The 26,623-nt window shown below is 38.6% G+C and overlaps 1 protein-coding gene across 1 annotated transcript; it reads right to left on the minus strand.

The window, feature by feature from the left end:
• Positions 1-5,427: 5,427 nt before the first annotated feature.
• PSMD12 (proteasome 26S subunit, non-ATPase 12) lies at positions 5,428-25,595 on the minus strand. The gene is made up of 11 exons (XM_006092433.3): positions 25,397-25,595; positions 18,306-18,365; positions 18,089-18,217; positions 14,198-14,305; positions 12,490-12,594; positions 11,200-11,349; positions 10,964-11,098; positions 9,645-9,757; positions 8,805-8,979; positions 6,892-6,969; positions 5,428-5,995 (listed from the first exon to the last, which is right to left on the minus strand). The coding sequence occupies exons 1-11, from the start codon at positions 25,502-25,504 to the stop codon at positions 5,786-5,788; spliced, it is 1,371 nt and encodes a 456-aa protein (XP_006092495.2). The 5' UTR covers positions 25,505-25,595; the 3' UTR covers positions 5,428-5,785.
• Between the last annotated feature and the right edge of the window lie 1,028 nt (positions 25,596-26,623).

Genomic DNA, 26,623 nt, shown 5'->3' on the forward strand with positions numbered 1-26,623 from the left:
TGGTTAAAGGTTTGCCCTAACCGGTTTGGCTCAGCAGATAGAGCATCGGCCTGCGGACTCAAGGGTCCCAGGTTCGATTCCGGTCAAGGGCATGTACCTTGGTTGCGGGCACATCCCCAGTAGAGGGCGTGCAAGAGGCAGCTGATAGATGTTTCTTATCGATGTTTCTAACTCTCTATCCCTCTCCCCTCCTCTCTGTAAAAAATCAATAAAATATATTTTAAAAAAAAATAAAGGTTTGTCCTGATATGCCAAGTTTGCAGATTCGATCCTGGTCAGGGTACATACAAAAATCAACCAATGAATGCATAAATAAGCGGAACAACAAATCAATGATTCTCATTCTCTCTCTCTCAAATCAATAAATTTAAAAAAAATGTTGCCCTCTCAAAGGTTACCTTCGTGGCCAGTTCTTGCCAGCCAGGGAGCCATTATATATTTGCTTATACGCTCTGGTCCAGGATATGTTGGTATTATCTAAATCTTACAGAAAGAACTCATTTCCCAACTCTGTAATCCCTAAGTCCCGACAGCAGAAGAAAATCACATTCTCCTCCTCTTTCAAAATCTGCATCCTAAAAGGTGAGGGAAATGTGGTCTCTGTAGCAGTTCCACGAAGGAGCGGCACTTTGAATAAAATATCTGCCCCTCATTCTTCACACAATAAAAATCCATGTGAAGGTATCGGGAGACCAGCTGTTTAGTATTCTGTAGTGAGGCATTATGCTGTACAGGCAGCAGTGGCAGACCTGATAGGCATTTTAAGAAAAGTTTTATTTCATCCTAACATTTCCTTTGCTCTATCTGGAAGGTTAGTTAGCCCTTTTAAACTTAGCCTAACTCTTTGAATGCTCAAAAACTGTAAATGAATATAATACTAAAATCTTGGTCAAGTAAAATTAGTTTACATTTTATTGCTTTAACCTTTTTACTTGCTACACTTGCAAGTGACATTTAAGCATTAAAAAAAAAAAAAGCATTATGAAACCAGAAAGTTTTCATAGGGAAATTTTCATAGTTTAAGGAAAATTTCCAAAGTTCAAATTAAGATATGAACAGGGTACTGCATTTAGAAATGTTAAAACTTGAAGATTTTTTTACTGCACTGTTACTCACATTAAACAATACAGCTGTATGTACAGCAATGCAGAATTAAGAAAAGGCGTATCTGTAACACCTACCTTCTTCCTGTGTATTAAGCTGCTTCTGTTGAGAACATTATTTTTACAGCCTGAAGTTCATGAAAACTTGGCCCAGATGTTTGTTTTTGTGGATGTATAATGTCTATTTAGCTACTTTTATGATTCATACAGAATAATCCTTTTTCTTTGTCCCAGTAACACCAAATGTGCTTTAGATTTTGGGGTACTAAAAGCTTTAAGAGTCCTTAATGGGTTTCAGATACAAGACCACCTGTAATGAAGATGGGAGCGTCTTATTTAATACTAATCTAATGGGATTCGTGCACATGATACATGCTAGATGTGGCTGAAACTTGGGCTGGTAACTCTGATCACAAGTAGTTCCTATTTCACTGACTGGGCCCCCTTGACAGTAAGTATGAGGACAGCTCTTGTGGAATTTGTCATCATGGTCACTGGGATAAGATTTAAAATATTAATAGCTTTGCCAGGAATTGGTCTCCCTCTGGTCTACCACACTGTTCCTTTGTATATAAACATCCTTTTGGCTTTAAAAGCCAATGTGTAAACTGGGTTAAGGATACACATTCACTCTCTGAACAATCTTTTCTCTGAATCTATTTCTTAAAACCAATATGCAGATATGAAAGAATTGAAACTAGGACTTGTCCACTCATGTTCATTGCAGCACTAGTCACAATTGACAAAAGGCGGCAACAACCCAAGTGACCGTCAACAAACAAAATGTGATACATGCACATAATGGAATGTTCTTCAGCCATACACTGTCCTGACACGCGCTACATGGATGGACCTTGAAGACATTATGTTAAGTGAAATAAGCCAGACACAAAAGGACAAATATTGTATGACTTCACTTGTATGAAGTATCTAAAGTAGGTAAATTCAGAGACAGAAAGCAGAATGTATTGAGGGCTGGGAAAAGATAAACAGGGCTCCCAATCTTACAGAGAGGAAATAGCAGATGATGCAACTTCTGCAGTCTTCAAAGAGATGTCATTCAATTCTTTCAACATAGCAATTATTAGGCTCCAAGTTTGGAATATTGTTTTCTATCCACTGAAAAAGCGAGAGCGTTTCTCCACATCTCAGGAAGCACAACAAAACCAGTTTCAAATCACTAGACTCAAAAACAAAGGCACTGGATAAGCATCACGTTGTAGCACAATCCTAACTTCATGGATGACCATGGTCACTCAGTATTTTTTCTCAGAAAATACTCAACCCCCCCCTCCCCCGCTACCCCCAACATAGTTCTTTTCTAGTATTTACTCTAAGTGTTGTCTGGAGGAGTGGTTCTCCAAGTGTGGGCCATGGATCAGCTGCATCTGCATCATCCAAGAACTTGTTAGAAATGAAAATCCTTGGGTCCCACCCCAGACCTACTGGATCAGAAACTCTGGGGTGGGGGTCAGGCAATCTGTGTTGTAACAGGCCCTGTGGGTGATTTTGATGTGTGCTGAGTTGGACAACCACTGGTCAAGAGCACAAGTAGGCATGGCCTGTCCTCAATCCCAAATTAGAAAGAGTTGGGGGGGGGGGGGGGATGATGAGGGAAGGGGGAAAGCCAGTAAGTGCAAAATGTTTTCCCACTACTGAAGAACAAGTGGAGAGAGATAACATGATTTTTAAAGAAAAATGAAAATTATCAATTTTTGTTTTGTTTTAAACAGTAAGAGAATTAAAAAGAGAAGTAATCTTTTAAAGTATGAGTTTATTGTCCAGGTTTTCTTAAATACCCACAAATTGGTGCTTTTATTGCAGCTAAATCCAGGAGCTGAAAACAACTTAAGTACTTTTATCATACATTTAACACTTATAAGAGATAGATTGAAACAGTATGAATTTTAAAGAGGAGGTTTTTAATGATTCAATAACAAGATATGGAAACTGAGATACAGAAATAGCTACTGAACTCTAAAATAAAAACATGTTATATAGAAGTAAAAGGATAAAAGGTGTTTCACTTTTTAAAAATCCTAAAAACAGAGGCTCATCACCTCTCCTGCTGGTTAGTAACCTAATCATGAAAATGATAATGAGTTAAGTATTAGCTTCTCTATTTAAATAAAGTGGCTCTGTCCTTTTCATGAATGCTAGTTTAGGTCTGAAATGTAAAACAGGATTTTAGGTTAAAAAAAAATCACAAATATTGTACCACCCTAGGCTAACAGGTTCTTCTTTATAACACTAAGAAGTTGGTAATAACTCTTAAATTTGCTTGGACAGAAAAAACAAACAAGAAATGGATGAGCAGTTAAGCAAGTCAAGTGGGATTGGATCACTGGGACACGGTTAACAAGTAGCAGCAAATCAGAACACACAAGGAGCTTCGCTGAGGGTGAGCACTTTAATAAAAAGAGGAGCATTTGAGGTCTTTACAACAATATATTTGGCCAAAGAGTCCAGGTTTGGCAGATACAAAGGGAATGAGTCCCCAGAAAGACGAAGTTAATGAGAAGCTAAATTCAAATTGGCTCCAATTTGATTTACAAATTAACAATGCAAAATAATTTTATTTTCTATCTTTTTCACTCAAAAGAAAATTAAAACCATATTCTTACTGCTAGTGTGAAGTAAATGTTTCTGAACTTGTGATATTTTTGGTTAGTTTTTAAAGATAAGTGATAGCAGATGTTGATGTTATTAATGTGACCAATACATTAAATTTCTAAAGAATAAAATTAGATTATTATATTATTATTCACAATGACTCAGCATAAATAGTAGAGGTCCCACAAATTGTCCTTAACCATGGGATCATGGGACAATTTAGTGACCATTATATGGGAAATGAATTTTGAGAAATGTTTCCCTCTCTACATTTGTATTTTATAAAAAGTAGCCTCATACTTTCTTCATTTAACATCATTTTAAATAACCTTCTAACATTGTTTCATTTTTCTCTGAAATAAATCAAATTTTAAAAACTTCTAAAATTTGCTCATGTTAATTGATCTCAGATGTTTCTTTTGACAGTGAAACTATTTTTAATTCTAAAAAAAATGTCAGTACTATACCATTTGGTAAGAGAGTGGCCTTAAGTCTTTTTGGGTCATTTTTAAGCATTTTAGGTTGTTATCCAGTGTTCAAAGGAACTAAAGTTCCTATAGAGAGATAATGAATTTGGAGCATTAATGATGTAATCAGATGTATTAAGTTAAAGCCACAAAGTCCTATAAAAATGACTTTGTTGCCCTAGCCGGTTTGGCTCAGTGGATAGAGTGTCGGCCTGCGGACTCAAGGGTCCCAAGTTCGATTCCGGTTAAGGGCATGTACCTTTGTTGCGGGCACATACCCAGTGGGGACTGTGCAGAAGGCAGCTAGCTGATCGATGTTTCTTCTCATCGATGTTTCTAACTCTCTATCCCTCTCCCTTCCTCTCTGTAAAAAATCAATAAAATATATTTTTAAGAAAATGACTTTGTGTGTTAAATTGTGCCAACACAACATCACTTGATTTTGTTCAAAAACTGGCCAAGTCAGGGGAAGAGGGTAAAAATAAGCTACTGTGATTAAAGCCAGTTAGACCCCCCTAAAATAGAAAAAAAGATTAAAAAAAAAAGTCTATATAGCCTACCAAATAGCTCCCCCATACACACTCAGGTTAGAGACTTTTAGCCACAATACTAAAATACAAATTCTTCACAAACCACAACTCTATCCCAAATGTTCCTATATATTCTATGTTGCTTTTACAATTCTTCTAAATAGCCCTGGCCAGAGTTGGCTGGGCATTGTCCTGTGTACCAAAAGGTTGCTGATTAGGGTTAGCATTCTTGGTCAGGGCACATGCCTGAGTTGTGGGCTCGATTCCCAGTAGGGGGTATGCAGGAATCTCTCCCTCTCCCTTCCTTCTTCTCTCTCTAAAATTTAATAAAATTTTTAAAAATCTAAAAAAAACCCACAAACCTCTAGCCGGTTTGGCTCAGTGGATATAGCATCGGCCTGTGGACTGAAGGGTCCCGGGTTCGGTTCCAGTCAAAAGGGCACATGCCTGGGTTGCAGGCTCCAACCCCAGTAGGGGGCATGCATGAGGCAGCCGATCAATGATTCTCTCTTATTATCTATCTATCTATCTCTCTCTCTCTCTCTCTCTCTCTCTCTCTCTCTCCCCCTTCTTCTCTGAAATCAATAAAAATATATTTTAAAAAAATCTTTTAAAAAATCTACTAATTCATAGATTTACAACAGAATTTATTTTAAAAAACCACTTAAATCACTACCCCGTAAAATGTTCAGAAACACATGTAACCATAGAAAATAAACGTGCATATACTGCTTTTATTATCATTATGGTTGTTAGCTGAATGAAAACAAATAATAGCTAAAAAGGTTTCAAACGATAGAAAAAATTTGGGTAAGTTATGACACAATGTTTTGAGCACTCAGACAATAGAAATGTATTCTATTTTTGTATCAATTACAAATGAAAAGTTAACAATGAAATTAGGGAGTTGAAAGGTAGAAAAGGGGCCTCAAACATATTCCCTATATTTTAAATTTTAGACAAAGGAGTTGAGAATAGGAAAAAAGAACCCAACATATACACCATAAGTCTTTTCTTTTTTAATGACTTCCAATGTTAACTCTTTTCTAAAAGCATCAGGGCATCGAGACCCTTATTGTAGATTATGTATCATTTCCTCTTTGGCTATGAGGTGTGTAGTTTTGTTAACTAGAGACATCAATGAGTTCAGTTTCTGAGACCAGTCATTTAATAAATTATTTGGATCCTTAGGTCTCTGGAAGTTGATAATTCCTGCCAACCTGTCTACTTTAGCAAAAATGGTCTTGTTTACTACGAGATTTGAGAGAAAAGCCTCTGACTCCTGCAAGAGAGAAAGACAAACTGGATTAATACTGGATAAGTATAGATAATAAACAGAATTTAAGGAAAGCATTTTCTAAACTCTTCATTCAAGAATATGCAGGGCTAAAATTCTTTAGCAATAGTTAGCAACTGCTGATTTCTTGTAATAATGTATGGATTTTACTGAGAGTCTAGGGATGAATAGACTATGAATCCACTCCAAGTCAGGGTCAAGTTTGAATCTACTCCCAAAGTTACCAGAAATGTTAGGGTAGAATATATGCTCTGCTACTTGGCAACGATATAGCCATGGACAAGGCATTTTGCTTCTAAGGACTCTGGTACCCTCATCCAGATATGAGAAGTGCTAATGAATTAACCAACGGTCAAACCTTCTAACACTCCATGATTCTTCTTTTCCAGCTAAACTGTCCCAGTTACTTCTGGTAACAGAAATGGCTTTTCAGACCATTACTGTGCATTTCACTTACCGCCTATTTCTTTGGTGTTGTACATTTTATCAACATGAAATCCAGATCTGAAAGTGAAACCTCTCTATCACGTCCTGGGACCTTTTCAAGTGAACTATAGTCAAGCCTCCCTCATATCTTTTATTTCTACAGTACACTTTTGTGAACCTAAACATATTTATTATAGAACATATACCTTGAACTTCAACTGAATCAATGGAAAACTAACATATTTAAGTGACAATTTTAACTAGTATAAATAATATTAATGTAACTATAAAAAGATTAAGCTATTTTTTGGTACTTAAGATAGCTTGGGGAAACTTGTTACCTAAACTTAAAGTTAAATAAAACAACACTGATTTCCTCACTTGGTTTTTATAAGTCGATTGATATTCAAAATGAATGGCTACAAATAACTCAAACAATGAAGTTTACTACTTACATCAACAGATAGATCCAGAAGTTGTGCCATCCTCTTCATTGTTATCCTCGTATAATACTTGGCCATTATTCTAATATTCTGGGGAGAGGAGAGCGGGCAAAGAGAACACAACAGTTGTCAGTAAGGCTAAAAGTCCATTTGTTTTCAAACCCAAATAGGTTGTTAAAATATCAGATTGAGCTTTTATTTTTCCCATAGCCCACCACTGGAACGTATTTTGGTTTCTGCAGTTATTTGCAAGTTATTCTGAATACTCTCCACAACTCTCTTAAAATATACAGTCAAAATATAGGTTTATCTTAAATAAATTAGTGATTAAAAATTATAACTGTACTAAAATATTTTTGCTATATGCAAGAAACTAAAGTTAAGCTTTTCCTAATTATGACAAATTTTTAAAAGGTTAAGATTTTTAAAAATTGAGATCACCTCAAAACATCACTATAACTATTTAAAGGTGATAAGAAATAAAATTCCATAATTTTCACTGGAAATGGTACTAAAGTTAGAGAGACTCCTCTTTATTAATGTTATTAACAGAGTAACAGCACTCACAAGGAAATATGGGAACGGTGGGGAGAAAAAGGAGAAAAAGGAACTCATCTTTTAAAAAAATATATATATTTTTATTGATTTCAGAGAGGAAGGGAGAGGAAGAGATAGAAACATCAATGATGACAGGGAATCATTAGTTGGCTGCCTCCTGCACGCCCCCTACTGGGGACTGAGCCCACAACCCAGACATGTGCTCTTGACTGGAATCCAACCAGGGACCCTTCAGTCCGCAGGCCGACACTCTATCCATTGAGCCAAACTGGCTAGGGCTGAACTCATCTTTTAATAAGTTGCATCTCTTCCCAACTCTATCAGGGTCAATGGCAACACTAACCTCTTAGGAAGTGTGAGAACTATTCTAGACCCTACCTTTTCCTCTATCCTTAAATTTAACCAATAACCAAATTCTATTGATTTTCTTTCTTAAAATAATTCCATTCCATCCATTCTTCTTCAATACTGTGGTTACTGCCTTAATTCAAGCCCAAAGAGACCCTAACTTAACCAGTCTTCTCATCTTGTCTTCTCTCTCTCCAAATCCATTCTCCACACTTACTCCCAGAGGAATTTTTGTAAATACAGGCCTGGCCATTATCCTCTCAGAAGTTTTCACTATGTGTGTACAATCTTTGTGGTGATGCAGACCCTTCTGACATCTCCAACTTCCTTTCTCACTGAGCCTTTTTCTTGGAGGTCCCCAAGTTCCCCTGCTTGTTTGTGCTTCTATGCCCTTGCTGGGATGATTCCATTTGCCCAAAGGGACTGCTCTCCCTTGTTTACCTGCTAACTACATACTCTTCTTACAAATCTTATCTTCTGCGTCAATGCCTATGTATCTAACCTGACTACTCTTCCAGGTAAAGCCAATCAACTCTCTCCTTATGCTCCCCTCTATATATACCTGTACCACAATATCTATAATGGTTTTACTTATAAATGTGCCTTCCCTATGGTTTAAGCTTTTTGAAGATAGCGACCATGTCTTACTCTCCTATATGTCCCAGCACTTTGTAGTGTCTGTCTGGCACACAGAGGGCTCATAATAAATGTGTTTGTTATATGAATGAATGTTGGCACAATTCAACCTGTAGTGACACCAAGAAGAAAGGGCAGGTTTAAGATATGTTACCCATTTCCAAAACTACCAAGTGAGTATCAGACAGAAAACATTCTCCCCATTCTCACCATCCCTCACATTAAGAAATTCCTTCTAGTATATGTGCTACAAAACTTTGGATTCTTGAGGTCCTCTCAAAATGAAGCATGTTAACACATTTAATTATCAAACATAAAAGTTTACACTCAAATTTGCCAAACTTGACTTTTAAATTGTCATCTCTATCATGCCAGATCCTTACATGTTCAACAACTCTGTTCTTCAAGTCTTTCCACCTTTTTTCACCTTCTTCTGTATAACCAAAAACATCAGTTGCAGGACTTTCCAGAGAACCTTTTCTTAATTCCATTCCATAGTCTTCGACAAGTGTAGACCAACGCATTAACTCCATCGTGGTAAAAAGCTTTAAAAGATCCCTGTCAATGGTATAAAACTTAATATTCCAAATCTGTAAAATAACTTCCATCCAATATAACAACAAGGATTTAAATATCAACAGACTTTTAAAATAAATTTTTATTAGCAGAAAAAGAACCAAGTGGATTATTATTAATGTTACTAATTTTGCTACCATTTTTCCCCATAGTAATTCTGAATATAGCATTCCCATGTTTAACATTTTGCTCTCTCCTATTTTATCTTTGCCAATCTCTGTACTAATGAATATAACCTTTTAAATGAAAGATAAAAGAAACATACCCATAAAAAATAAAAGCTCATCGTGCTTATGAAGTGTACATCTGTTTCATATAATAGGTTTTCAGAAGTATGTACTTCAGAAAATTATAAAACCCCAACTACTAATGATAAAAACTTCATCAAATGGTTAATTAAACAAAAGTTGTTAAAATTAGCTTGAAATAAAACTTCTACTTGATAAGTGGCTTAGAATGAAGTATGCAATCATCTCATTACATTAATTTCTAATGCAGAACTATAAAAAACATTTTATTATTATCTCCAATTTTATTCTCTAATACAATCTATCAGCAGCCAATTAAGTGTACATTTAGGTTAACCAATTTTCTTTCAAAATGGTGCTTCTACTGAGGTATATTAAGCTAATTATAAAGGTACTTACTTATATTTAGGAATTTCTTCTAACTTCTTGTCACCACTTATTCGGTGAACCAAATCTGACTGTTCATTATCAAAAGGAGCCAATATAACGTAGAGGACAACACTTTTCAGAGCCTGAAACAGTCGCACAACAAAATAGATCATATGCACGATTAGAAACAAAATGAAAACTTTGGCAGGAACTAAAAAATCATGAAATAATTATATATATATTCATTTTGAATACTGTACTAAAAAATATTTGCTAATTTGAATTACTACCTGGGCTATTTTTTTAAACAAATGTATAAAAGAATAAGTTCTTATAACAAAATTATATGGAATACACATGTAACGTCGGCCTGCGGACTGAAGGGTCCCAGGCTCGATTCCGGTCGAGGGCATGTACCTGGGTTGCAGGCACACACACACACAGTCTTAATTGATTTCAGAGAGGAAGAGAGAAGAAGAAGAAGAGAGAGAAACATCAATGATGTAAAAAATATTTGCTAATTTGAATTACTACCTGGGCTATTTTTTTAAACAAATGTATAAAAGAATAAGTTCTTATAACAAAATTATATGGAATACACATGTAACAATTTTCCAAAGTAATGTTAGGTCTTTACTGTAACCTTGCTAGCACCTTGCTAGCAGGTGACCTGCTGTATATTATACACACACACACACACACAGTCTTAATTGATTTCAGAGAGGAAGAGAGAAGAAGAAGAAGAGAGAGAAACATCAATGATGTGAGAGAATCATTGATCCCCTGCTTCCTGCAAGCCCCCTACTGGGAATCAAGCCAGCAACCCTGGCCTGTACTCTGGAATCTAACCCTGACCTCCTGGTTCACAGGTTGATACTTAACCACTGCACCACAACGGCCAAGCCATATATTTTTAACAGTAAGCCTATTTCTTTCAAGGTGATAGAGTACTACCACAATAGTCTGAATCAATAAGGATAAACTGAATTATCAACACAGTGAATACAAAGCAGCATTATAAAATTGCATATGATTACTGAAGTTAAAATTATTTCATAATAAATTTAAAAATGCAGATTGTTTCTCATAAGTATCAATGTCAAGTATAAGAATATGTTCTGCCCTAACTGGTTTGGCTCAGTGGATAGAGCATCGGCCTGCGGACTCAAGGATCCCAGGTTCAATTCCAGTCAAGGGCATGTACCTTGGTTGCGGGCACATCCCCAGTGGGGAGTGTGCAGGAGGCAGCTGATGGATGTTTCTAACTCTCTATCCCTCTCCCTTCCTCTCTGTAAAAAATCAATAAAATATATTTTACAAACAAACAAACAAAAAGAATATGTTCTTACCTGTTGCCACTTTTCACTTTCGGCCTGTATACAGGGAGTATCATATATGGCTCTGTAGTGCTTACAAATAGACAAATAGGAGCCCTCGTGTTGATCCAGCTGAATCATTAAGTTATAGTATTTTAACTTTGATTTCTGGAAAAAAAGAAGAAAGTTGACAAGGTAAATTGGGGTTTATGTTTTTTTTTCCCCCCTAAACATTTTTAAAGTAAATTCATATTGAGACATATACTTACCTCTGTATTTTCTTCCTGGAAAAACTTGGTGTTAATTTTCTTGCTGATGATCTGTGTACGAATGTAATCCTTCACAGCTAGGCAGAGCCTCATTTGCTCCAAAATAAACTCCACTCGCTCTTTCTTTTCCATTGACCCATAGGTTTCCACCTAGAAGAGGAAGTCCCCAAATGAATTTATAATATTTTAAAACTGAAATACAATTAAATACATATTAAAAGATTCACCGTTGATAAATAGTAAGAACGTTCACACATTTTTAGAGTGCTGATGATGATATAGAAAGCTGGTTTCCTCCAGGAAAGTACATAATACATTTTTTTTCTTTTGGTGTAAAGTTCCATGAATTTTAACACATTCATAAATTTGTGTAACACTTTCAGAGAGAGTGAAAAGGAGTGGGGGTGGGGAGAGAGAAACATCTATGTGAGAGAGACCCATCAACTGGTTGTCTCCAGTACTCGCCCTGAACCGGGGGCAGGAGCAAACCCACAACCCAAGTACGTGTCCTTGACTGGGAATCGAACCTGTGACCTTCTGGTGTGTGGGCCAATACTCTAACTACCGAGCACACCAACCAGGGCTAGAAGCTAAATTTTGAGCATAGTTCATGTACATTTTTCTGGTGAGACAGTCTATGGTTTTTTTCAGATTTCTTTAGCTCTTTGCTGTCTCATTTTAAGATTACTAGTACTCTTAAGAATTGACCACCAATTTAATATTCATTAAGAACAAAGCCAATAATTAATAGCAAATTCTTAAGGCATAAGTAAATAGTATATGAATTACTGATTTTATTTAAATTCTGAGAATTAAAATGTTCAAATAATAGCACAAAATCAAGGTTAACTTGTTAATCCTAATTTATCTTCAAAACTTCTTTAGAGCCCTAGCTGGTTTGCCTCAGTGGATAGAACATCAGCCTGCGGGCTGAAGGGTCCCAGGTTCGATTCTGGTCAAGGGCACATGCCTGGGTTGTGGGCTTGCCCCCAGTAGGAAGGGTGCAGGAGGCAGCCAATGATTCTCTCTCATCATTGATGTTTCTCTCTCTCTCCTCCTCTCCCTTCCTCTTTGAAATCAATAAAAATATTTTAAAAACAACACTTCTTTAGAAGTTAAATGTATCTGGGACCATAATTACTCTATTTCCAATTATTTGAATAACCTCACACTCTACTGTATTCATTCTAATTCTTGGTGCTTTAGAAAAAAAAGTAATAAAGTGCTGAAATAAGCTGAAAATAATGCTGACTAAACATAAAATTCCACACACTCTACAATGCATCTTACCTGTAACTCTTGTAAAATGGAGGCTGCCTCTTTGACGTCCCCACTTTGCTCTTTGATAGTCGCTAATGTTTTAGTTAGCCGAGCACGTTCAATTTCAACATAGATCTACAAATACAAGAAATCTATTATAATTATCAAAATTCCTATAGAAATATATCAGAATTTTAAAGATAGAATTAAACTATTATTCAAACTAGGCAAAGTATTTATTTTGGAGTTATTGTGCACTTCATCTTCCATGTACGAACAGAGCTATATGATATTTTATACTTCACAATCACACAATTTTAAAGAAAAGGTCTCTATAAAACATTACTCATATTTTGAACTTTGCTTTGAGAACCTAAATATAAAATCACTGTTTAATGAATGACAGACTACATGCTGCATAAGTGGCACAGAAAACAAAAAGTACCTTTAAAAAGATTGATTACTTGAAAAATAACACCCTTTACAAAGAGCATATACAGCCCAGTAGCCACAATTCAACCAATACTCTAATTCTGATTAATCTTTAAATACAATGCTACTTTCTTTAAAAATATCTGATCTCGCCCTAGCTGGTTGGCTTAGTGGATAGAACGTCGGCCTGAGGACTGAAGCGTCCCAGGTTGGATTCCAGTCAAGGGCACATGCCCAGGTTGTGGGCTCAATCCCCAGTGAGGGGGGTGCAAAAGGCAGCCAATCAATGATTCTCTCTCATCGTTGATGTTTCTATCTCTCCCTCTCTCTTCTTCTCTGGATTCAATAAAAATATAGTAAAAAATATATATATATATGATCTTGCTAAGTATTGAAGTTACTAGCATTTTTTTGTAGCTATAAGTAATATTGTAGATTTGTAACTTCCAACAAATAAAACATTAAAACTATAACTATATAACTTACAGAGCCTAGGAAACTAATTTTCATGTTAAGGCTTGCCCGTTTAGCCTTTGCCCTGAAGCAACTCCCTTTCCCCAATCCATCCCTCAAAGCCTTAATCTCCAATAACAGACTACTTAGTTTCCTAAATATACTAGGTGTTTCTTACTTTGATTTTTTTGTATATTATTTTCCCTATGTGTAAAATGCCCTTTTCCCTACCCCTGGCCCTGTAGAATTTCTATTCATTCTTAAAAAGCCAGCTCAGCTATCATGAACTCTTTGAGGCTTCCCTGGGCACCTCACCCAATCAATCCCTACCTCTATGCTACAGGGCACTACATAGTGTCATGACAGTCCCATAATTATTTTTATAACTGATCTCTTTGAGGTAAAAGAATAGTTCTTGCTCATTTTGGACTTAGCATAACAGAGGTACTCAATAACATTTACTGAACTGAACTGATTAAAGAGACAAAAAGTTAAATACAAGCTAAGTTTTTGTCTTCAAACCACAAAAATCTATCTAGAAAGAAACGTATCTACCACAGTCACCATTCTGTACTTGCCCTTTTTTAGAGAAATATGATATTGGGGGATTAGGGGTGGGGAGGATGACATCACAGTGAAATTTTGAAAATTAACCTCACACTGCTAACAATTTAAATATTAGAGTGAAACTTTAGCTATCCCAAACAGACTTTTCAAGCAGATTCAGGCCAGGGTGAAGAATTGACCTTATTTTTAAATACTAATAGAAAATGTCTAAATACAGTATAAAAGTATGTCTGAATACAAGCAAGAGAGTACTTATCACCATGAGTTATACCAAGGGACAACTCACCTTTCCTTCTGTAACCATTCGTAGAGTATCAATTAATCGAAGTTTGATCGGAAGGTCTGTGATTTCCTCAACGTAAGTACAGCATTGTTGAACCATTTTTGCAACAGCCTAAAATAATAAATATCACTCATAAGTAAAATTCATTCCCTAAACAGGAAAGGGAAGTACGTTATTGATGGAAGTGCTGTGGTTAAATTTGGTCTTCACAAGCAACTTTACACACGGAAATGCCTATAAAAGAATATCAAAGAGCCGGAACCGGTTTGGCTCAGTGTATAGAGCGTCGGCCTGCGGACTGAAAGGTCCCGGGTTCGATTCCGGTCAAGGGCATGTACCTGGGTGGCGGACACCTCCCCAGTAGGGGATGTGCAGGAGGGGATGTGTGATCGATGTTTCTCTCTCATCGATGTTTCTAACTCTCTATCTCTCTCCCTTCCTCTCTGTGAAAGACCAATAAAATATATTTTAAAAAAAAAAGAATATCAAAGAACATTAAAACCTCCCTGATAGCTAAGAAGTACTGAATATCTAAGAACAAATCAATAAAGGTTAGGAAACACTCAGGTGCAAGACTGTGCCCCTCCTCACTACAACTGGTGAACTGATTATGCAAAAAGAAAGGTGGAGCCCTAACTGGTTTGGCTCAGTGGATAGAGCGTTGGCCTACGGACTGAAGGGTCCCAGGTTCGATTCCGGTCAAGGGCATGTACCTTGGTTGCGGGCACATCCCGAGTAGGGGGTGTGCAGGAGGCAGCTGATCAATGTTTCTAACTCTCTATCCCTCTCCCTTCCTCTCTGTAAAAAAAAAAAAATCAATAAAATATCTTTAAAAAAAAAAAGGTGAAGAGGCATGCCTGGCCACATTTATTGAAAGGCTTGCTAGCTAGCTTTTTTTGCAGTCAAGCAGAAACATATAGAAGAAATGAAAACAGACAAAATAATAATAATAATAATAATAATAATAATAATGAAAAAGAAAAGCAGAGTTCAACTTTGGCTATGAGAGAAGTGAGGCAATGACCAGCAGATAATATGATTAAAGAGTCAGTGGCAGAGGCAGAAGGTAAAACAGTTCCATCATCTGGTTGGGGAGGAGCCACAGTCACCCATATTCATCTCGATAAAATGTGGTAGCGAAAGGAACAGCATCTCTTGCCCCGTTTCCTCACAGTGAGTACAAGCAGGTTAGACTAATTTCCTCCAGCTCTAACATTCCATCTAGGTCAGGGGTCAGCAAACTTTTAAAAATGATTATAACAGAATCATTTAAAATAATAAACATGAAGATATGGAGCAATGTGGAAATAGACCAAAGCTATATCAACACTCTCACTAAAAGTATGCAAATATATAAAGACTAGAAGAAGAAACAAAATAAAAGCAGTTATGAGAATATGGACAGAATTTTAAAAAACTCTTTAGAATGTTGTAATGTTGAGTTAACAGATTCACAAAAAGGTTTTCTGAAAGTCCTTATTTAAATGCAGGATGGCGGCATAGGTAAACACCGGAGATTGCTACCTCGCACAACCACTTCAAAAATACAACTAAAAGACGGAACGGACATCATCCAGAACCACAGGAAGGCTGGCTGAGTGGAAATTCTACAACCAGAAGGAAAGAGAAAAGCATACCGAGACTCAGAGGAGGTGCGGTGCGGAAGTAAAAATACAAAGGTGCGGAGGTACATGCGGAGAAGGCTCGCAGCTGAGGACACGATTGTCTTTTTCAATCGGGAGGGAGTCTCAAGCTCTGAGCTCCAGTTCCGGGCGAGTCTCTGGGGACCCAGACTCATACACCCAGACTCATACGGGAGAAACGGGACTGTCTGGCATCGGTCGGAACTCGGGCAGCTTTCTCTCGGAGGCGCTGCTCACAGCAATTGCCGGGGCCTCTGAGGGCAGGACTGAGAGCAGCCATACTGCTGGCTCCGCCTGCCCTGTTGATCCCCTGGGACCCCGCCCTGCCCAAACCAGTGCAAGAGGCTTTTGCATATGAAAGGCCTGGCCCTTTGTAATCTGAAAATTACTTAACAAACTGCTGCTGGCCCAAGGCCCCAGGGCAACTTGCATTGCTTTACAGCTGGCTTCTGCTGGGTAGCCTCAGGCAGAGGCTAGATTAGCACCTCCTTAGATCCAAGAGCCAGTGTACCCAGTGGTCAGAGTGGGACCATCCAATTACAACTCCTCAGATACATAAGGGACACATTCAGGGGGCAGACTCAGTGAGCACCAAAGCCCCACTGAAGCAAGTCTTGCCCCATAAGGGTGTCTTCAGCACAGAAATTCTCCCACCGTAGACACAGCTGATTCTCACAGCCAATTGGCCTGGAGGTCAATTCTTCCCAGTGTTACCTACAACAATCAAGGCTTAACTACAACAAGATTGTGCACAAAGCCCACAAGGGGGTGCACCAAGAGTGTCTACCTCAGGTAATTGGGGAGGCTGAGCCACTGGGCCCTATAGGACACCTAGCACAGAAAGCCACTCTATCGACACAGCGAAGCATAAAAAATGCCGAGACAAAGAAACAGGTCACAAATGACAGAAATGGAGGAAAGCAAACTACTGGATATAGAGTTCAAAACCACACTTTTAAGGTTTTTCAAGAATTTTCTAGAAACTGCCAATAAACTTAATGAGACCCTCAAGAAATCTAGTGAGACCCTCGATGTTGAGATAAAGGACCAACTAGAAATTAAGCATACACTGACTGAAATAAAGAATATTATACAGACTCCCAACAGCAGACCAGAGGATCGCAAGAATCAAGTCAAAGATTTGAAATACGAAGAAGCAAAAAACACCCAACCGGAAAAGCAAAAAGAAAAAAGAATCCAAAAATACGAAGATAGTGTAAGGAGCCTCTGGGACAGCTTCAAGCGTACCAACATCCGAATTATAGGGGTGCCAGAAGAAGAGAGAGAGCAAGATATTGAAAACCTATTTGAAGAAATAATGACAGAAAACTTCCCCTACCTGGTGAAAGAAATAGACTTACAAGTCCAGGAAGCGCATAGAACCCCAAACAAAAGGAATCCAAAAAGGACCACACCAAGACACATCATAATTAAAATGCCAAGAGCAAAAGACAAAGAGAGAATCTTAAAAGCAGCAAGAGAAAGACAGTCAATTACCTACAAGGGAGTACCCATAGGACTGTCAGCTGATTTCTCAACAGAAACTATGCAGGCCAGAAGGGAGTGGCAAGAAATATTCAAAGTGATGAATACCAAGAACCTACAACCAAGATTACTTTATCCAGCAAAGCTATCATTCAGAATTGAAGGTCAGATAAAGAGCTTCACAGATAAAGAAAAGCTAAAGGAGTTCACCACCACCAAACCAGTATTATATGAAATGCTGAAAGGTATCCTTTAAGAAGAGGAAGAAGAAGAAAAAGGTAAAGATACAAATTATGAACAACAAATACACACCTATCAACAAGTGAATCTAAAAATCAAGTGAATAAATAATCTGATGAATAGAATAAACTGGTGATTATAATAGAATCAGGGGCCTAGAAAGGGAGTGGACTGACTATTCTTGGGGGCTTGGGGGGGAAAGGGTGTGGGGGATGCGGGAAGAGACTGGACAAAAATCGTGCACCTATGAATGAGGACAGTGGTGGGGGGGGGTGAGGGCGGAGGGTGGGACGGCAACCGGGTGGAGGGGAGCTATGGGGGGAAAAAAGAGGAACAACTGTAATAATCTGAACAATAAAGATTTAATTTAAAAAAGAAAAAGAAAAAAAAAAAGAAAGTCCTTATTTAAATGCAAATGTATGGAAGGTTGATAGGGGGGGGAAGAGGACATATGTAATACTTTCAATAATAAAGATTAAAATAAATAAATGCAAATGTATTTGTTTTTGAGCAATCATGAACTTACTTGTTTTAACTGACTCCGTCTTTTTGACAAAAGCATAATGTTTTCATTAAGTAAATCCCATTCTTTAGCCTCATAACACATCTTCACTACTGCAACTAAGATACGGGATGTAGACACCATATCAGAAGCCTGTAAAAATGAACATATATCCAAAGTTAATGGAACCATGTTAAGTGAAATTATTGGCAACTGAGGTTTTGCACTATAATCTACTCACAGTACGGGTCTGTTTTTCCAAAGAGAGAAGGGTTTCAATGACTTCTTGAAGTCTTCCTTCCTAAAATAAAAGATTAAAATGAACAATGAAAACCACCACCACCAATGCAAAAACTACATAACTAGGCTAAAATGAGATGTTTCTGACACCGAAAAGAAAGAAAATCAGCAGCCTATTTTAGAGCAAAAGGACTACTCCATAACTACTTTTGTACTTTTCATGATAATGCTTGCTTTTCCCAGGGATTCTGTAGTCAGTGATTTCCAACTTGGGGCCCATAAGCTACCTTTAACATTTCAAAATACCTAAGAGAAAGTGAATATAGAACAACAATGATTTAGCACCCGAGCAAAATTTATCAACTCAGTGCAGTAACATCTGTTTGTTTATCTTATTCTAAACAGAGATTCTTAACTGGTAGTCACATGTAGGAAAATGAATTTTCTTTATAAATTTCCATAACAAATATTTAAATCATGAGGTTTTGAGAAGAAATTAAAAAGGATATTTTGTTGTAAAAAGATAGAAAACCCTGTTTTAATTCATCAATGGCTATAAAAATAAATAATTGCCCTGACCAGTTCGGTTCAGTTGGTTGGAGTATCATCATGCACACCAAAGGGTGGAAGGTTTGATTCCTGGTCTGGGCACATATCCTAGTTGTGGGTTCGACCCCAGGTCTGGGTGCATGCAGGAAGGGACCGATATCTACCTATCTCTTCCCCTTTCTCTCTCTAAAATAAATAATATAAATAAATAAGTAAATATGCTAAAGAGAAATGAAGACCAGTTGGCAATACCAACACTTGCTAAATCAAAAGTCATGTTCTTAAGCAGATACTGATCCAAATGAACTACACCCCTCTTTGCCTACTGATAATAACCTCTACCTCATCTGCAAAAACAAAACATTCTCCCTGGGACATATTAAGAAATGAAAAACAACAAAATTCAAACAATATAAACCCTAATGATAACACACCAGGGCTAAAATAAGCCATCCTATTAGGAACCACACATTTTGATAAAAACAAAACCAACCCACAGCAAAAAAAACTGCATTTAAGATACTGATATTAATTAACACTGAATAAATTGGAAGCAATGAGGAGGGTTTTATTCAGAAATTGTTTTTCTAATGGGGAAAATTTTTTATTTTAATGACATTCATGGACAACACTTGAGTACTCTTTTACTGATGAAAGAAACTAATTAAATAGCTTTTGAATTAAGGGCACAAATAATGTTTGAACTTTTCAAAAATACTGTTCCATATTTGTCAAGGTAACTTTTAAACTATGACTTTTCTATGCAGCAGAATATGTATTGTAAAGCCATTGTTTGAACTTATTTAATTGACTCTTAAACATATATGATTACTAACATTTTAACAATGTTTCCTGTGCAAAGGGGAGCAGCAGTTCTGAAAGCTCTACAGATTCACATATACAATAAATGCTGGCTAAATGTCCATCAGGAAAAGAACAAAAAACAAATCTATAGTACTGGCCCAGTGGCTCAGTTGGTTGGAGTGTTGTCCTGCACACCAAAAGGTTGAGGGTTCGATTTCTAGTAAGGGCACATATCTAGGTTTTGGGTTTGATCCCAGGTCAGGGCTCCTAGGGGAGGTAACTAAGAGATGTTTCTTTCTCACATCGATATTTCTTCTCTTTCTTTCTTTCTCTCTCTCTCTCTCTCTCTCTCTCTCTCTCTCTCTCATCAATAAACATACTCAGATGAGAATTAAAATAAATACATACATAAATAAATAATCTACAGATTCTTCAAAATAAAGGCTAATAAACCATAAAATATCACAGAATGTTAGAACTGGAAACACTACTAGGCATTTAATCCAATCATCTTACTTTATTTTTTTTAAAAATATATTTTATTGATTTTTTACAGATAGGATGGGAGAGAGACAGAGAGTTAGAAACATCGATGAGAGAGAAACATCGATCAGCCGCCTCCTGCACATCTCCTACTGGGGATGTGCCCGCAACCCAGGCACATGCCCTTGACCGGAATCGAACCTGGGACCTTTCAGTCCGCAGGCCAACGCTCTATCCACTGAGCCAAACCGGTTTCGGCAAATCATCTTACTTTAGAGAGTAAAAGAACCGAAGACCAAATAGTTCAGCCACAAAACTAACCAGCAGAACCAGAGCCCAGGGTCCTTGTTTCCCTGGTCCAAGTTCCCTTCACTAAACTGGACTATATTAGTTTAAATCACCCCTTTGCTTTGATCAAAGTAATTCTGTAGGGAAATGGTTACCATCTGGCAACAAAATATAGTACAAAAATAGTTAAAATGCAAAATAACTTATTCACAGTCACCTCCTGCTGCATTTGCCATTACTGTTAGTCACATGACTGTGATTGACAGAGTGTAGTTTACTATATGGCAAATTCAGAACTATGGTTTTTAAAGAACTGACCCTACATGAGAAGAAAACACATGCTGCTCTAGAGCAATGGTCTGCATGTATCAATGGAACATTAAATGTCACCTTCTCAGAAAGATGTTCTCAGATAATGCTCTCTAAAATCAACAGTCATTCAGCATGTCCTTTAATACTCAAGTCCACTGGGTTTCTTCTTTGCAATGACCCCCAACTCTGTTCTACTTAACTGTTTACTGTCTTTGTCATCTCACTAGAATGCAAACTCTGTAAGAGCAGGGATAGTATCTATACTGTTGACACTGGTGTTCAGTGCTCTGCATCTAGACAAGCACATCATGTTGCTTCTGCAGATATTACAGTACATCCCTTTATACCTATCCAGTAATGTGCAAGTCTTGCCTCCTAGCTGGTCTGTAAGTTCCTCTAGGGCTGGACCTTGTTTAATTGTTTCCCTTGCACCAAGTGCACATAGTATGCATTGAATATGTTGACATTGACCTGAACTATTCAGTTGAACCTAATGGCTTACAATTCCTGATTCTTACTGTCTCAGTAAGTAGGATGTGGTAAGTTATATAGCTAACAATTCGGTACTATTTGAGGGACACTACCACCAGCTTCATTATATGCAACTCCCAATTCTCTAACCATCCCACTTTCCATGTTCAATCCTATGGCTAAACATCTCCCTCCGTCTTTCCCTATCTAAGCACATACCTCCAGTTTGGAAACTCCAAGCTATCAAAACCAACTTGTTGGAACATGTGACTTTTGAAACAATCCTTGTAAATGAGGTAAATGACTAAGGAGTTTGTTTAACATCAGTATTTGTTGGGCATCTGTAAGTTCTGTATGTCTGTGTCCATCCTTTAACTCCTAAATGGATATGTGGCTGGAACATAATATAAGCATAACCATCATAATAGCGAACATCATATAGAACTTACACAGCAATAAAAATATTAGTTATTGTTATTTGCTAGGTGAGTGTCAGGACACAGAAACAGAATTGTACTAGGTCATAATTGTAGGAAATTTGAATGGCCTAGATTTGGCAATTTGACTACCCAGGTCTAGACTTCAGTCTGCCTTTCAAAGGCTTCTGCTACATATGATTTTCTCACCTGATACATCTTATTAAAGTCTCTATACATATATAATTTTCTTCTTCAAATGTCTTATTAAAAATAAAGTTTCTTAAGGAAAGTAAGCACAAAAGTGGTAGTCCCTTCAAGAGGCCGTGGTATGTAGCAAAAAGAACACTATACATGTTCCCAGGAGATCTGAGCTTGATCTGGCTCTGCTGTAGACCTTGGATAAACCACTTAAGCTGCCTGAACCTTAGTTTTCTCACAGGTAACATGAAAATAAAACTTTCTTCAGTTTTATTTTGTATTAATAAAATACAAAACAATGTATGCTACATATTCCATATATTCCAATGTAGAAATGCAATGCTAAATAAGTATTTTATGTTTGGCAGAAAGGTTAGAAAATAATACAAAACGATGAATAAATAGCAAAACTGAGAGACATACCTTTAAAAAAGTTAATTAGGACTGTAAGACAACTATCTAATCCAAAAGTTAAAAACTGTGGGTCTGCCCTGACCGGTTTGGCTCAGTGGATAGAGCGTTGGCCTACAGACTGAAGGGTCGCAGGTTCGATTCCAGTCAAGGGCATGTACCTTCGTTGTGGGCACATCCCCAGTAGGGAGTGTGCAGGAGGCAGCTGATCGATGTTTCTCTCTCATCGATGTTTCTAACTCTCTATCCCTCTCCCTTCCTCTCTGTAAAAATATCAATAAAATATATTAAAAAACAAACAAACAAACAAAAAAAACTGTGGGTCTGTATAAATTAAAAAAAAAATCCTACCACCTCCAAACCCTCCCTGCCCCCCAACAAAAGCAATCCACACCTACATCTTGTTTTGAAACCAACTGGTATGCTGGCTTAAAAAATCAGCATCCAAATGCCTTTAATTTTATTTAGTTTAACAGGCCCCAACATTCCCTGTTTATTTATTTTATTTTTGTTGTTGTTAATCCTTACCCAGTGATATTTTTTCCATAGATTTTTAGAGAGAGTAAAATAAAGGGAGAGAGGGAGAGGGGAGAGAGACAGAGAAACATTGACTGGTTGCCTCCTATACTGGCCCTGACTGGGCCAGGATTGAACCTGTAACCCAGGTATGTGTCCTTGACTGGAAATCAACATGAAACCTTTTGGTGTGCGGGCTGATGCTCTAATCACTGAGTACTGGTAAGGGCACCAATATTCCTTTTTTAAAACATTTCCATTCCATTTGATGTCCTGAATAAATGCCATACATGTAAATCACCAGAACAACTGTAGCAGTGAAATATCGCCCCCCCCCCCCCCCATTGGCCTCTAACCTATTTGAGGGCAAGCGCTTTGTCTAATTATCTTTATACCACTGCCTAGGTCTTGCACACAGTAAACTATTAGAAGACATGGGTAAAGGGAAGATGTTTTTTTCTCCCAGGTCTCAGTTCTAGAATAGCTGTACTTCTTTAAAGCAAATGGTTTCTTCCTTATGGACACTGTCATTCTACTAATTCCAAAATGGCGGTTCAGGGGCTGACTCTGGCCTCTATATATGTTTTACTTTGGCCTGTAGATATGTTTTATTTGATCTACACAGTATTAGCTCAGATAGTATTTTTCTCCCTCAACTGGCAAAGATTAACTGGAGGTGAAGAGTTACTGCCCTTTTCCGTGGGCAGGTGTTCTGAAGTTCAGGTTTTCCTTACACGTGGCTCGCTAGGCAGGGTGCATAGTGAGAGCACAAAGCTCTAGAATCCGTCTGCCTGGGTTTGCATCCTGGCCCCTTCACTTTACGAGCTGTATGACCCTGGAGCATGTGACTCAACTTCTCTTAGCCTGCTGTCGGTAAAACAACAATAATAATACACCTATCACATAGGGTTAAGGTGAGGAGCAAGTGAGTTAATGCACATTAGCACTGAGAATAGTGCCTGGCACTGCAGAAACTACTCAATAAATGTCAGCTATTGTTATCTCTCTGGCACTGCAGGTGTTTGAATTTTCCAACCCTTAAGTTGCTGTTCCTTTCTTTCTTTTAATCCTCACCTGAGGATATTTTTCCACTGACTTTTAGAGAGAGTGGATGAGAAAGGGAAAGAGAAAGAGAGAAACATCGATTGGTTGCCTCCTGCACGAGACCCCACCAGGGCCCGGTCGGGGGAGGAGCCTGCAACCCAGGTCGGTAACCTTGACCTGAATCAAACTCGGGACCCTTCAGTCCGCAGGCCCAGCCTCTGTCCACCTAGCAAAACCAGCTAGGGCTGATGCTGTTTCTTTACACTCTCAACTAGAAAGCTCAGAGATGAATTTTTTTGGCTCTCCTCCATCAAGTGTACTGAACCTAAGAAATACAGGTATGTCAACTTCATCATCTTTCCCTAGCCTTGTTTTTTTGTAAAGCCCTAGTAAATTCTTTTCTGGAAAAAAAGAGGGTGGGGGACATTAAAAAGGCTTCTTTCTAAGACTAAGTGTCATGCATTACTTGTCACTCCTCCTGTGCCTGAATTTGTTAACACTGCAATGTACTTATACAGTAAGCTCCATGGGGACAAAAACAACCCTATTAGTGAATGCATTCCAGATAGATAGCAATAAATGTCTGTGGCTGGAGACTGATCTAGGAACTTAATAAGCCCTGCGCATACTGAGGCCTTAGCAACAGCCCAGGATGGAGCAGAGTCAACAACCACCTATACCCCTAGTCAGACAAACCAAGTTTTGAATCCCTGGTTCTACCTATTAATAACTGTAACGCTGGACAAATAACTCTGAGCCTTTGTTTCTTTATACATAAAATGATACACAAAGTTGCCTCACACAGCACAGGGGGCGTGACAAGTGTTTGGATCAAGTTAAATTTCTATCCTATGGGAGATACGCAAGTGGGCTAACCTACTATTCAAGAACTCCTCTAATTAGTTAATCCTGCACTTTAGTGCCTGCTTGTCTTTACTTACGTAGTTCCCGCTGCAGGAATGACTCCTTCCCAACGCAATCTTACTTGTCAGGCCCCAACACAAACATTAGCTTCCCTGTAAAGCCATCCCTTATATCACCCGTAAGAATGAACAGCTTCTTTCTCTGTGTATTTGTACTTGTACGGCATTCACCGCCAGGTATGACTTGTCCAATTCGTTATGTACACGAACTCCGCCGGGACAGAAATCTTGTGTTAATCACCTCGTACTATCACTTTCCTGCCCCTTTTCCTGGCCACAGGCCAGGCACATCGCCACGATCCATAAACAACTTGACATAAATTGATTCAGCAATAGAACTAAACGCCCTGATCTAGCCTGAATGCCGAAGCGGCCTCAACCCCTGGGAAACTACCAAAGTAAACGGTCAAGCGTATCCAAGGAAACGCAAAAAGTACTATCGGGGCCCCAAGTCCTCTACGGGGAGGAAGTGACCATCTGTCCTGGGGAGGGTATTCACCAGCGCACCCCGCCTGGAGTCTCCATGATCAGACGGCCCTGGGGTGTCTTCCTCAAGCAGGCCTAACCCGGGCTGGGGATGCGCGCTCCAGCCCTCAGGCCCCCTGAGGCCTAAGCAGGCTCCGCGCGGTGACTCAGCCCCTGGCGCCCGCCACAGACAGCCGGCCTCCCCTCACCTTGGCCAGCTTCTCGCACTCGGGCAGACGCTGATCCACCGTGGCGCTGTAGTCCACCTCCATCTTGACGATGCGCCCATCAGCCCGCTCCGTGCCGCCGTCCGCCATGGTCCAAGCCTGAGCGTTCCTCGATGTCCCCCTTTTTCGGGCACCACTCGTCACCCACACCGGAAGCCGCCTGCGCACCCGCTCAGGCAGTGCGTCCGGAGCCCGCGCGAAGGACCCCATGAGGCCCCCTTCGCCGGCCGCCAGTCAGGCAGCGCCGCGGACAGCCCTGGGGGCGGAGTGAAGGCCACCTCCGGTTGTGTCTGAGGTGGCAGGCTTCTAAAAAACCTAAAATTGGCGGTGAGGAAAACCTGTGTAATAGAATAGCCCTTCCTGTATATTCTTAAGCCCCTGTTTTGAAATGTTATGATATCTCGGACCCGTGGGCAAGTCGCTCAACTTTCCTCAAATCTCGGTTTTCTCCTCTCTGTAGGAGCAGGCCGAAATAAACCCTAGAGAGAAAAGTCTTCAGGTCTCATCGGGTTGAGAATCTTGGTGGCTTAATCTGTGGGATCTTTGAGAGCTCATAAACGAAGATATGGCAGCGGCTCAAGTACAGTATTTTTGTGTGTGTTTTTTTTCGTTTTTACTATAATACACTACAGTTGGTAAGAATCTTTAGACAGTTTGCGTTCCCTGTAGGACTCTTGCGAACATCCAACGAAATCACGGATGCGAGACTTATTGGTTGATTGATTGATTTTTATTGTTTAAGGTATTACAAATAGTAGTACATATGTCGCCTTCCCCACCCTCTTGTTTTATTTCTGAAGAACCATACAAGTTTTCTTTTTATCAGCGCACAATTAGGGCCCCTACGAAAAAGCTTAGGATCCTTGAAAATGAAAATGAGGTTGCGTATGGTGTGGTCAGAGTGTCAACAGGCTGGGAAGCAAGTGGGAAATCCTGCAGTGGTCTCAATTTTATCGGCACCAACATCCCTTTATATATGCTGAATAGCCTTTTAAAAATACTGTTCTGTAATGAAAACCATGGGTAATATAACCCATCCATACACACCTCCAAAAAACATCCCAGTTGTATGGAAAGCCGAAACATTGCAAAATTGCAAAATAGTATAAAATTCAAAATATAAAAGCTAAAAAGTCTGTAGTAGAAAAATACAAAGTGTCCTTTGCTTGCATGCATAAACAATAACTGTTCATGCAAAAGCTACAATTG

This window comes from Myotis lucifugus, unplaced genomic scaffold (genome assembly GCF_000147115.1).
Source record: "Myotis lucifugus unplaced genomic scaffold, Myoluc2.0 scaffold_100, whole genome shotgun sequence".
Lineage (NCBI taxonomy): Eukaryota > Metazoa > Chordata > Mammalia > Chiroptera > Vespertilionidae > Myotis > Myotis lucifugus.